Raw genomic sequence first — 14,657 nt, forward strand, 5'->3', positions numbered from 1 at the left:
AGAGACCCACTTCAGACCTAGAGACACATACAGACTGAAAGGGGATGGAAAAAGATATTCCATGCAAATGGAAACCAAAAGAACTCTGGAGTAGCAATTCTCATATCAGACAAAATACACTTTAAAATAAAGACTATTAGAAGAGACAAAGAAGGACACTACATAATGATCAAGGGATCAATCCAACAAGAAGACATAACAATTGTAAATATTTACACATCCAACATAGGAGCACCTCAATACATAAGGCAAATACTAACAGCCATAAAAGGGGAAATCGACAGTAAAACATTCATAGTAGGGGACTTTAACATCCCACTTTCACCAATAGACAGACCATCCAAAATGAAAATAAATAAGGAGAGCTTCCCTGGTGGCCCAGTGGTTGAGAGTCCGCCTGCCGATGCAGGGGACACGGGTTCGTGCCCCGGTCCGGGAAGTTCCCACATGTCATGGAGCGGCTGGGCCTGTGAGCCATGGCCACTGAGCCTGCGCGTCAAGAGCCTGTGCTCCACAACGGGAGAGGCCACAACAGTGAGAGGCCCGCGTACCGCAAAAAAAAAAAAAAAAAAAAGACAAGAAATAAGGAAACAAAAGCTTTAAATGATACATTAAACAAGATGGACTTAATTGACATTTATAGGACATTCAATCCAAAAACAACAGAATACACATTTTTCTCAAGTGCTCATGGAACATTCTCCAGGATAGACCATATCTTGGGTCACAAATCAAGCCTTGGTAAATTTAAGAAAATTGAAATTGTATCAAGTATCTTTTCCGACCACAAGGCTATGAGACTAGATATCAATTACAGGAAAAGATCTGTAAAAAATAAAAGCACATGGAGGCTAAACAATACGCTACTTAATAACGAACTGATCACTGAGGAAATCAAAGAGGAAATCAAAAAATACCTAGAAACAAATGACAATGGAGACACGACGACCCAAAACCTATGGGATGCAGCAAAAGCAGTTCTAAGAGGGAAGTTTATAGCAATACAATCCTACCTTAAGAAACACGAAACATCTTGAATAAACAACCTAACCTTGCACCTAAAGCAATTAGAGAAAGAAGAACAAAAAACCCCAAAGTTAGGAGAAGGAAAGAAATCATAAAGATCAGATCAGAAATAAATGAAAAAGAAATGAAGGAAACGATAGCAAAGATCAATAAAACTAAAAGCTGGTTCTTTTAGAAGATAAACCAAATTGATAAACCATTAGCCGGACTCATCAAGAAAAAAAGGGAGAAGACTCAAATCAATAGAATTAGAAATGAAAAAGGAGAAGTAACAACTGACACTGCAGAAATACAAAGGATCATGAGAGAATACTACAAGCAACTCTGCCAATAAAATGGACAACCTGGAAAAAATGGACAAATTCTCAGAAAAGCACAACCTGCCGAGACTGAATCAGGAAAAACAGAAAATATGAACAGACCAATCAAAAGCACTGAAATTGAAACTGTGATTTAAAATCCTTCAACAAACAAAAGCTCAGGACCAGATGGCTTCACAGGCAAATTCTATCAACCATTTAGAGAAGAGCTAACACCTATCCTTCTCAAATTCTTCCAAAATATAGCAGAGGGAGGAACACTCCCAAACTCATTCTACGAGGGCAACATCACCCTGATACCAAAAGCAGACAGAGATGTCACAAAGAAAGAAAACTACAGGCCAATATCACTGATGAACATAGATGCAAAAATCCTCAACAAAATACTAACAAACAGAATCCAACAGCACATTAAAAGGATGATACACCATGATCAAGTGGGGTTTATCCCAGGAATGCAAGGATTCTTCAATATATGCAAATCAATCAACATGATACACCATATAAACAAATTGAAGGAGAAAAACCATATGATCATCTCAATAGATGCAGAGAAAGCTTTCAACAAAATTCAACACCCATTTATGATAAAAACCCTGCAGAAAGTAGGCATAGAGGGAACTTTCCTCAACATAATAAAGGCCACATATGACAAACCAACAGCCAACATCGTCCTCAATGGTGAAAAACTGAAAGCATTTCCACTAAGATCAGGAACAAGACAAGGTTGCCCACTCTCACCACTCTTATTCAACATAGTTTTGGAAGTTTTAGCCACAGCAATCAGAGAAGAAAAGGAAATAAAAGGAATCCAAATCGGAAAAGAAGAAGTAAAGCTGTCACTGTTTGCAGATGACATGATACTATACATAGAGAATCCTAAAGATGCTACCAGAAAACTACTAGAACTAATCAATGAATTTGGTAAAGTAGCAGGATACAAAATTAATGCACAGAAATCTCTTGCATTCCTATACACTAATGATGAAAAATCTGAAAGTGAAATCAAGAAAACACTTCCATTTACCATTGCAACAAAAAGAATAAAATATCTAGGAATAACCCTACCTAAGGAGAAAAAGACCTGTATGCAGAAAATTATAAGACACTGATGAAAGAAATTAAAGATGATACAAATAGATGGAGAGATATACCATGTTCTTGGATTGGAAGAATCAACATTGTGAAAATGACTCTACTACCCAAAGCAATCTACAGATTCAATGCAATCCCTATCAAACTACCACTGGCATTTTTCACAGAACTAGAACAAAAAATTTCACAAAATGTATGGAAACACAAAAGACCCCGAATAGCCAAAGCAATCTTGAGAACGAAAAATGGAGCTGGAGGAATGAGGCTCCCTGACTTCAGACTATACTACAAAGCTACAGTAATCAAGATAGTATTGTACTGGCACGAAAACAGAAAGATAGATCAATGGAACAGGATAGAAAGCCCAGAGATAAACCCACACACATATGGTCACCTTATCTTTGATAAAGGAGGCAGGAATATACAGTGGAGAAAGGACAGCCTCTTCAATAAGTGGTGCTGGGAAAACTGGACAGGTACATGTAAAAGTATGAGATTAGATCACTCCCTAACACCGTACACAAAAATAAGCTCAAAATGGATTAAAGACCTAAATGGAAGGCCAGAAACTATCAAACTCTTAGAGGAAAACATAGGCAGAACACTCTATGACATAAATCACAACAAGATCCTTTTTGACCCACCTCCCAGAGAAATGGAAATGAAAACAAAAATGGGACCTAATGAACAAATGGGACCTAATGAAACTTCAAAGCTTTTGCACAGCAAAGGAAACCATAAACAAGACCAAAAGACAACCCTCAGAATGGGAGAAAATATTTGCAAATGAAGCAACTGACAAAGGATTAATCTCCAAAATTTACAAGCAGCTCATGCAGCTGAATAACAAAAAAGCAAACAACCCAATCCAAAAGTGGGCAGAAGACCTAAATAGACATTTCTCCAAAGAAGGTATACAGACTGCCAACAAACACATGAAAGAATGTTCAACATCATTAATCATTAGAGAAATGCAAATCGAAACTACAAGGAGATATCATCTCACACCAGTCAGAATGGCCATCATCAAAAAATCTACAAACAATAAATTCTGGAAAGGGTGTGGAGAAAATGGAACACTCTTGCACTGCTGGTGGGAATGTGAATTGGTACAGCCACTACGGAGAACAGTATGGAGGTCCTTTAAAAAACTACAAATAGATCTACCATATGACCCAGCAATCCCTCTACTAGGCACATACCCTGAGAAAACCATAATTCAAAAAGAATCATGTACCAAAATGTTCATTGCAGCTCTATTTATAATAGCCAGGAGATGGAAACAACCTAAGTGTCCAGCATCAGATGAATGGATAAAGAAGATGTGGCATATATATATACAATGGAATATTACTCAGCCATAAAAAGAAACGAAATTTAGCTATTTGTAATGAGGTGGATGGACCTAGAGTCTGTCATACAGAGTGAAGTAAGTCAGTAAGAGAAAGACAAATACCGTATGCTGACATGTATATATGGAATTTAAGGGAAAAAATGTCATGAAGAACCTAGGGGTAAGACAGGAATAAAGACAGAGACCTAGTAGAGAATGGACTTGAGGATATGGGGAGGAGGAAGGGTAAGCTGTGACAGAGCGAGAGAGTAGCATGGACATACATACAGTACCAAATGTAAAATAGACAGCTATGGGAAGCAGCTGCATAGCACAGGGAGATCAGCTCGGTGCTTTGTGACCACCTAGAGGGCGGGATAGGGAGGGTGGGAGGGAGGGAGATGCAAGAGGGAAGAAATATGGGAACATATGTATACGTATAACTGATTCACTTTGTTATAAAGCAGAAACTAGCACACCATTGTAAAGCAATTATACTCCAATAAAGATGTAAAAAATAATAATAATAAAATAAATAAATAAATAAAATGAGCAAAGGATATGAATAGATATTTCTCCAAAGAAGATATATAAATGAGCAATAAGCATATAAAAAATGTTCAACATCATTAACCATCATGGAAGTGTGCATCAAAATCACAAGATTCCACTTCACATCCTCTAGGATGCCTAGAATCAATAAGTCAAATAACAAGTGTTGTCGAGGATGTGGAGAGATTGGGACCCTAATAAACTGTAAATGTGAATGTAAAATGGTTCTGTCTCTTTAGGAAACAGTCTAGAAGTTTCTCAAAAGTTTAAACAAAGAGTTTCCATATGACCCAGCAATTCTACTCTTAGGTGGCATACCCAAGAGAAATGAAAACATACATCCACACAAAAACTTGTACACGAATGTTCATAGCAGCATTATTTATAATAGACCAAAACTAAAAAAGAATGAAATGACCATCAGCTGGTGAATGAATAAATAAAATGTGGCATATCCATACAATGGATTAGTATTTGTTGATAAACAGAAGTGAAGCAATGATACATGCTACAACATGGATGGACCTTGAAAAATCATGTTAAGTGCAAGAAGCCAGACACAAAGGACAACATATTGTATCATTCAATTTATATGAAATATCCTAACAGGCAAATCTATAGAGACAGAAAGCAGATTAGTGGTTGCCTAAGGCTGGAAGGTATGGGCGAGTAGGGTAGGGGGGTGACTAAGGAATGTAGGGTTTCCTTTCAGGGGTGATGAAAATGTTGTAAAATTGATTGTGGTGATTATTGCACAATTCAGTAGATATTGAATATAAAAAGCCATTGAACTGTACACTTTGAATGGGTGAACTGTATTAGATGTGAATTGTGTATCAATAAAGCTGTTACAATTTAAAAAAAATAAAATAAAAAGGACAGAAAAAAAAAAAACGTTAAAAGAAAGCCTATCAACCAAGAATCCTATATCCAGCGAAACTATCCTTTAAAATTAAAGAGAAACTAAAACATTCCCAGATAAACATAAACTGCGTGAATTTGTTGCTATCAAACCTTCCCTACAAGATATACTTAAGTTGGAGACTTTAATACCTCCTTCTCATTAATGGATAAAACAACTAGGAAGAAGGTCAGCAAGGAAACAGAAGACTTGAGCAACACTACAAACTAAGGAAACCAAACAGACATGCACAGAATATATGAGATTAAATTAGTAATCAAAAAGCTCACTGCAGGGCTTCCCTGGTGGTGCAGTGGTTGAAAGTCCGCCTGCCGATGCAGGGGACACGGGTTCGTGCCCCGGTCCAGGAAGATCCCACATGCTGCGGAGCGGCTGGGCCCATGAGCCATGGCCGCTGAGCCTGCGCGTCCGGAGCCTGTGCTCCGCAACGGGAGAGGCCACAACAGTGAGAGGCCCGTGTACCGCAAAAAAAAACCCCAAAACAAACAAACAAAAAACTCACTGCAAAGAAAAGCCAAAACCCAAATAACCTCAATGGTGAATTCTATAAAACATTTAATGAAGAATTAACAAAATTCCTTCATGAACTCTCTCAAAAATAGAAATGAAACACTTCCCAATTCAATTTATGTGATAATATCAAAACGACAAAGACATCTCAAGAAAACTACAGACCAGTATTTGTTATGAATGTATACAGAAAAATCTTCAACAAAACACTAGCAATTTGAATCTAGCAACATCTAAAAGGATACCACGACCAAGAGGGATTTATTCGAGAAATGCAGGGTTGATTCAACATCTGAAAATCAAAGTCATACACCACATGAACAGAATGAAAGGAAAAATGATTATCTCAATAGACACAGCAATAGCATTTGAAAAAATCTAATACCTGTTCGTGATTAAAAAAAAAACTCAACAAAATAGGAATAGAAGGGAACTTCCTCAACCTGATAAAGAGTATCTATGAAACCCACAGTTAACGTCATACTTAACAGTGAAAGACCAAATGCTTTGCTCCTACTATCAGAAAGAAGACAAAGATGTCTGCTCTCATCACTCCTTAACTTGTACTGGAGATTCTAGCCAATTATGCAGGGGGGAAAAAAAGGGAAAGCATCCAGATTGAATAGAAAAAGGTAAAACTATCTCTATTCTCAGATGACAGATCTTATATATAAGAGGCTCCTAAGGAACTAGGTAGTCGGAAGGTTAAATGAATCATGCACATGAACATTGGAGGCTACACTCAGAGTTGTAGCAAAGCTTACAATGAAGAGGGAAAGTGAGCCAAGGGCCAAGATTTTTGTGAGCTAGGGATTGGGACCGTTAAGGAGGAGTTGATAAAGCCAAATGCCCTAAGTGTCAAATGAAAGAGGCTTAAGAACACTTCATTTAGAAGTAACAATGAGGAGCGAAGACAAAGACCTCACCCCTAAACAGCACAGTACTAGAGTGCCTGGAAAATAAGAATCTTTCATGTAAGAATGCTACTGAGGAATTAGTACATTTAGGAAAAAGTTACAATCAGGAGAATATAGGTGAAGAAGTCAAGGATATGGGTTTGTTAAGATGTGAGAGAATTCCATATGGTTAATGGAGGGTGTAGGGAAAAGGGGAGGTCTGGGGAGAAAAGAGGAATAAAAGGATAGGCCAGGTGAAAAGAGAAACAGTACTAACAAAAATACAGAGAAAGTAGATAAGTGGTTCTGAACCACCAGTCCCCTGAATTACAGATTAAGACATAATCCTGTAATTAATTATGACAACGATGGGAACTGAAGGACAGACAGGAAAGGGAACCAGCAACATTCAAGAAGTCATAGAATGGGAAGAGGAATTTTTACACATGTAATATTAAAAGGCCCTGGGGTTAGTACATCCAATTCTTTTAAAATCAAGGTATAGAAAGAAAATAATAGTTTTAAGGTTTGCTGGAGTAAGGCCTATCTTGGATGAGATTTCTCTCTCTACCACCCATCCCCATAACTGGCTCTGAGAAATCTAGAAGTCCCAAACCTCGCACAGCTACCCAAAAGCCTGAGGGGATCCATAAACTGGTTAACCTATAACCAGTCATAACAAACCAGTATGTGTCAGTTCACTTGTTGGGAAGTTCTGCGCTGAGTCAGATTAGCAACCACCAAGAGTTCTGTGCATTTCTCTCTCCTCATCGAGACTCACAAGTGTGGATGATCCACAAACCACTAGTCCCTCAAAATACACTGTGTAGAAGGGATTTGTCCTCATGTTTTGGAAAATGGCTACATATTTTCCTGTACCACCTTTTGCAACATCACAGTACTATAATTATATATTAAAGGCACTGCAGAGTCTACTATTTAAAAAAAAAATTAACTTCGATTAACTTGTTCTTCCTATACTCATCTGATCAGTCTCCCTTTTCTACACCTATTGAAATCCAGGAATACAGTTTTTGAAAAATGTTGCTTAACTTTTCTGGCAGATAAATAATCAGTCTCATTGATCTCTTGATCAATGAGATCTCATTGATCTCTTGATCTCTTGATCATTCCCAGGGACAGAGACTGCTATCTCCAGGTAATTCATTCCATTTTGGATATTCTGATTAATAGTCTCACAAAGCTGAAATTTGCCACCCTTTATCTTAAAATGCATAGATAATTTTGCTATCTACAGTTAGAGATCACATTTATTCATTCCTCCAAGTGAACTACCAATTCAGCTAGGAACCTAAGAGCAGTTCTCTGAAAATGTCACTGTTTCATACATGGTTTTGCACATGCTATTTTTTCCATCTGAATACTCACCCTTCTACAGAAACTGATCCTCTGCAATTGCTACAGTCATGGTTATCAGTTCAACAGGAACTTTCTTTATGCATCACTATCCTAGACAAAAACCTGTATGCTCCTGGAGTCCTGTATACAACACTCTGAGGCACCTCTCATCATTACACTGTACTAATACTGCATTATAACTATCTACATACCTGTCTCTCCCATACACTAAACACCCTGGCAGCAGGAAGTATTTACTACTCATATTTGTATGGGATGGAAAAGGCACAAGAGTCTGCTACCTACCTGATAATTGCAATGATTCCAACTGACCTCACACACTGCATAATTCTTTTTAACCTCCTCAAAACAATGCTCCCAGAAGCCACTACCAATCTACAGCTTTCACCTCTCACACCATCTCCAACTTCATTCCAGCTTGAGAATTCAGCACAGAGCTCAACATACAGGTTCTCAAAAAATACTTCTCAAATGGTTGAATAAATCTTGTCTTATAAGCAAAGGTTCATATTTTAGGTAGGCTTCTAAATTTTCATAAGTTGGCCTTAAATTTACCTTCTTATAAACCAACCATCAAAGATGAAGGAAGCATCATCTTCATTATTAGCAATGAAGACTATCTTTACATCAGATTCCTGCCTGATAATACCAACTCTCTGATGTCCATTCCTTATCAAAAGCCCAGATAACAGAAACAGAACAGCCAAAATAATGCCTGGAAGGGTATGTACTCCATACATTCTTCCAGATCTTCTAAATTTTATCCTGGCATCAAATTTTACCAACAGAAGGATCTTTAGTTGGACCTCACTGTTTCATGATCCACTGTACAACTGCCTTTTGTCACTTAAGAGTTTTTTGTAGCATGGATTGAAGAACATAAAGAAAATACAGACTTAAGGAATTTATCATTATTTCTACTTTGGGAAGCTGTCTGAGACCTGTCCACTATATCACAAGGTAGTCTCCTTATAAGAAATCATGCAAAGCAACTGCTTTCAGGTTTCTATCTCATAAAAGCAAATTAACTGAGAAACATACCCTTTATCTTATATATATTATAAATCTTGTAATGGATCAAGTTTTGTTCTTTGCTTTTGCTGCAAGGAATCTTAATTTTTTTTCTTACTTCAAGAACTATACAGTGCCTTAAGTTTCCCCCCTTCCATTGTGTCTTTATCCCAATTTTATTATTTGTATTGTAAATGTGCTCCAAAAGGACCTCAAATCCCTAGGAGAATGAGATGACAGAGTAAAAAGGGAAAAAATTAATAACTGCCATCGGGTGCCTATAGTAAGTCAGACACTGTTCCAGGCACTTTTATCCCTGATCCTTGAACACTAAGAGAAAGGTATTATTAAGTATGTTTTACAGATGGTAAACTGAAGTAGAGAGGGGTTAAAAAATTATCTAAGCTCACAAAACTAAGTTGTACCAGGCCAGGGTTTGATCCCAGGTTTGAATGACTATACAGCCACACTATACATAAGGTCTGACCAAATTAAAGACTATGGTACACTTCAAAAAGAAAAAGAATTCTAGTACAGTACTTGAAGAATTTTAAAATTTCAATTTATTATATAAGCAAAAGAAGACAAATCACTTGAAACTAATTTTACACATTAATATCTTAAACATAATAAACTTCAACAAAGTCAACATCTCTGATCATTCCCAAATAAGAACCAGAAAATCACACGAAAATTTAAAGTTCAAACAGCAAAAATTTAAAGTTCAAACAGCTAATGAAAAAAGATTTGAGTCAAAAGAAAAGAATTAGACAGATTATTCCAATTAGTATCACATATAACTTGAAATGTTTTTTGGTGCCTCTAAAAACAAAGACGAAAAACAGTTTTAAGGGGTGGGCGGAAATATGATTCTAAACTAATAAGATGGAAAATATAATTGAAATTAGACTCACCTGCTCAAGTCACTTTTTCCATAGTGATGATAGTGGTCAGGATGGCTAAGGTGGTAATGCTCCTGTCCACTCCACCTCTGGGGTGGCCTTTTCCAAAATCCTTCTTGAGACTGCCGAACATTTCTGTCTGATCGGTCAAAGCGGTTCATATTGTCACACTCCACTAGACAAATTCAAAAGCGAAACACTAGAAACATGTACACAAACTCTATAAAAGCTAACTACTTACAGCTCAATAATTAAATGCTGCTGAAAATATAAAAGTAATGTTCTAAAACTACCAGCCATTTATGTTAGCTAACCACAAAATCAAGATTTCCAGAAGAAAAATGACTAGTTCTTTCAGTGAAAACCAAACTTTATATTATTCAAACTGAAGTAAATTATAGAACTTTCATTATCACAGTCACTTAAGTAACAACAGTCCCACTGTTTTAAAACAAGCAAATTATCCTTGAAATCAACATTATACATTTTAAACACCAGTAGTCAGTTTTAAGTGGTTTTCATCATTATCAGTAGTTGGTTCTGACTTCAGAATGAAAATGACAAGAAAAAGTAGAAGATTTTAAGTCTGGTAGAGAACTCATTCCTAAAAATGAATGCCACAATTAATTTTTACTGATTTCAAGAAGCACAAATTAACTCTTCATCATAAACAAATCATATTTTTTAAATTAAGCTCACAGTTTTAGAAAGTAAAATGCTCCAATCTGCCGACAGTGGAGCTTGTTCAAAAATGCCACTGAAAACAAAGCCAGTACTTTGCAGCAACAAACAGTACACTCCCTGAAATCCAAATGCCACAAAAACATGAAAAGAATTTCTTTGAAACACCCCAAGCTTCTCCTTCACTTACCCAAACACTTTTTCCTCACATATCTGAGCACTCACTAAGAGAGTTACTTTGTACGAGGGAGACATTGTGTCGCTTGCTGCCTACTCAGACATAGTTGCATACAGGGCACTGACAAACAGGCCTTCCTTCCTGCTCAACTCCCAGCCCTCCCTGTGGGAAGCAAGCCCAGTTTACCCTGTGACTCCATCTTCACTCAGTGCTTACATAGCCTCTGAGTTAAGACTGTTACTAAAAATACAACTAAACACTAACCCAAGGCAGGAACAGGAAAGGTTTCTCTAGTCTGAGAATTATTACATGAGAAAGTTCAAATTCTGCATGTTCAGAATCCCTTGTGATAAGAAAGCTTTAGAAATCAACGTAATCCTCCCCAATTAAAATTAAAAAAAAAAACTCATTATTTAAATGTTTTTTTAACTTAACCTAAACCTGAATTTGATACATGGCAAGTGTTTGATTACAGTATACCAGATAAAAACAAACTTCCCCACTCCAAAAAAAGGTTGATATAATTAAAGTGTATATGTTCAATTCTCATATACACTGAACTCACTGTGAACACATTACTTGTATATGAGTAACAATTTAAATAAGGTTCTAAAAGACACTGAAATTTTGTTTATTAGAAAATTTCCATTAGAGAAATCAATTTGGGGGAAAAAAACGATAGGTTTTATAGTTTAAACAAATTTTTTTTAAGAAAAAATTTTTAAAGAAGACTTACATTTGAAATTATTTCTAACAATTTCTCATCATCTTATTGGGATAAATTAAGATATACATATTTTTTTAAAGTTCAATAAAGAAAACAGGACTGTTATGTAAATAAAGGCATGGTGATCATTATGCCGCAAAAGTAAGGAGGAGAATATAAGACGGCAAAAGAAAAATAAATTGAAAAATAATCCTAAGAAGGCTTAAAAATGCTTTTAGTTGACATTCACATTATACTCATAGACTCAGTTAACTTCCTTAAGTATTTTTAAATGGCATTAAAATGTTACTTTAGGTTAAGAAATTCTGTATAGCTGAGGGATAATCTATATCTACTTTTAAATCTGAATTCATAATTCCTCTTAATTCACACAGGTAAAATTCCACTCACTCCCCAAAAAAGAAATTCTGCAATAAGAATCTGATATATAATTAGTATATCATCCACACAGTGCACTCAGAGTAATAAGAAGCACACTAATCAGGAAAACAAGTCAGGAGATGGGGTTAAATGCTGTGGGAAATTATAATGCAGAAAATGATGTGCTGCTTTTGTATTTACTAAAGATTGTTGGTACTACACACAGGCTCCAAATAAAGCACTTTCATTGAAACATGAACTCAACCATCACCATAACGACAAATAGGCACCGGAAACAAATATTTTCCGTGACTACAAAACACTATTGTTAGAATTGGGACAGAGGGGGGCTTAAACTCTCAGAAAAATGTCTCCTCCAAGACTCTGAAGGAAGGAAGGGTCCCGCTTATACTACTACCTGCAGTACCCATCAATCATGTTTTGATACACTTTAAAATGTTACTAAGAAGAGAATGCGAAATAACATTAGTGGTGGTTTCTTAGAAAAGACTAAGGGCAGAGAGAAAGAAATAACATAGAAAATAAAATGGAAAGCCAATAAAATTACAAGATGGAGTTAATTTAAAGCCAGTTTCCAGCGCCAATGAAGGAACAGGACAAACAAGACTAAGAAAGGAAATAAATTCTTCTGAATGTGTAATATCATAGGGAAGGATGAGGCAAACCTAAAGGCTTTCCAAAAAAAATTTTAACCAATATGCTGATCAAAACTATCTACACACCAGATTTGACCCTAATTATGAGTTTAGGAATAGAGAATAAATAAACGCCTTCTAAAGGGGCTTTCTAGCTCCCAAAGTAAAAGGCAGATTTTAGTAGGTTTTTTACTATGAGTAGGAGACAGAATTTTCAGTATTTCTACCCTGTGATGAGGGAAAGAGAATCTAACATAGCTAACTGAAAGGTATGGGATATGGAGATGCCTATGTCTAACACTCATCATACCCATTTCTTCTGATTTGATAAAGAACGAAATATGATGCCAAAAGTACCCTAGATTCTTTCTAATAACTTAAAGTCCTAAGAAGATAATGGCTGACACAGGTAGTATTCCTATCTATGACTAACAACTGGCTATGAAGATAGCAGGAAGAAATTACATATCAGAAAGTCTGGAAAGGATGTGTCATGCAGAAGGTTTTACAATATGAACAAGAAAGTTTTTTAAATGAAATTTGGTTTGAAAGGAGAAAAGCTCATGCTAAAAAAAAAAATCATGAAGTTGATATTACTAAATGCCATTAGTACTGAAAAACAAAGATAAATTTCCAGAAGAAAATACAGTAATTGGAAAGTGGTAAAGGACAATACTATTGACCTCATATGACTATATCTCAATAAAATGTTTAGCAAAAAAGTGGCCTTAGGAAATATATTAATAGCATGAAGTAAGTGCAATTTAATAGGCACCATAATTTGATGGGATAGGATTCAGGAAGTAATTAGAAAGATATCTTTTTCAACAGAGAAAACTTTAAAACAGAACGAGTGGAAGAAAGATCACACCTAAGAAAATGTATACTATGGAAATTTCATAAACCTAAGGATGATGCTATGAATGTGCCAAATGCTAGGCTTTAATCTGTAGGCAATGAGTGGCCATTAGAAGTTTCTGAGCAAGAGAATAAAACAATACAACTATGCCTTTGGTATAACCAAACTGTTTATATGAGAGACACTTTAGAACAAAAAGCAAGCAAAGCTCAAATACCCACTGGTCCGCTAAAAGAAATTCAGATTCCAAAATTTCCTTAAGAGATTCCCTCACCAAGGTAAAAGAAAAATATAAAAGAAAATGGTCTCTCTTTTTAGATCCTCCCAAATTGCTACTCAAATCTAAAGTCCTTTTTCCTTTTATTCCTCTTCCCTCATTCTATATTCAATTTCCCTCCACCCCATCTCTCCCTTTAACCTCTTCCCCTACCCCTCAAGCTAACCAGAAACCTAAAAAACTCTATACCTCTTAACCCTCCTTCAGAAGACGGAAAATTCCCTTAAGGTTGACTTGGATCTGGTCTCATCCTGAGCTGAGAGCCATAGCTACAGACTTTCTAAGGTCTAAACAAGACTGGGAGAAATTTCCAGAAGAATTTAGAATACTTTTAGCAATTGATAATCCAGGGCCTCCAGATTTATACCAATTAGTTCATACATTAGAAGGAAATCTAGGTGCATAAAAACAGAATAGAAAAAGCACAGTGTGAAAAACCTAAAGTTGACTGAAGAACCCACGACTGTGTAGTAGAGGAGGAAAGATTTTCTCAACTCTCTTAGGGCCTGAAAATAAAACTGATAAGATAGATTAATGGGAGAAAAGCATACAAATTTATTTAATATGTGACATGGGAGCCTTCATGAGAAAATGAAGACCCAAAGAAACAGTTAGACCTGTATATTTTTATGCTAGGCTTGATGAAGAGTAGACAGTCAAGGAGGAATGTGACAGGTTAAGGAGTCTAAGTGTGGTAAACTGGGGGAAACTTTAGCAAGGCCTGTTTGTTAGGATCTTCTTAGTCTAACTTTGTCTTCAGAGATAAGGATGCTCCTTTCCTCTAGGTAGGAGATAAGGATGCTCCTTTCCTCTAGTGCCCCTCACATGACGGTTTTATGACCTGTTTCAGGGAAGATGGGCAAGAGGGGGAGGAAATCAGAGTGATTTTTCTGCTTCTGCCATTTTTTCAAACTCCTTCAGCTTAAAATATTCAATATGCCAAGGTGCCATATTTTGGGGTCGTGTGTCCTG

At 36.3% G+C, this 14,657-nt stretch overlaps 1 protein-coding gene across 4 annotated transcripts in view; it reads right to left on the reverse strand.

Annotated features, from left to right (window-relative positions):
- Positions 1-14,657, reverse strand: part of CCSER2 (coiled-coil serine rich protein 2) — a 160,156-nt gene that overhangs the window by 73,833 nt on the left and 71,666 nt on the right. For 3 of the 4 annotated variants that reach the window (XM_082855081.1, XM_082855082.1, XM_082855084.1), the window contains exon 5: positions 9,960-10,122. In XM_082855081.1, coding sequence (XP_082711207.1) covers positions 9,960-10,122 — 163 coding nt within the window. Of the gene's footprint in view, positions 1-9,959; positions 10,123-10,818; positions 11,088-14,657 lie in introns of those variants that run through there. The other variant, XM_082855083.1, reaches the window with a different exon arrangement.

The sequence above is a fragment of the Leucopleurus acutus genome (genome assembly GCF_964270905.1).
Source record: "Leucopleurus acutus genome assembly, chromosome: 14".
In the NCBI taxonomy this organism is placed as follows: domain Eukaryota; kingdom Metazoa; phylum Chordata; class Mammalia; order Artiodactyla; family Delphinidae; genus Leucopleurus; species Leucopleurus acutus.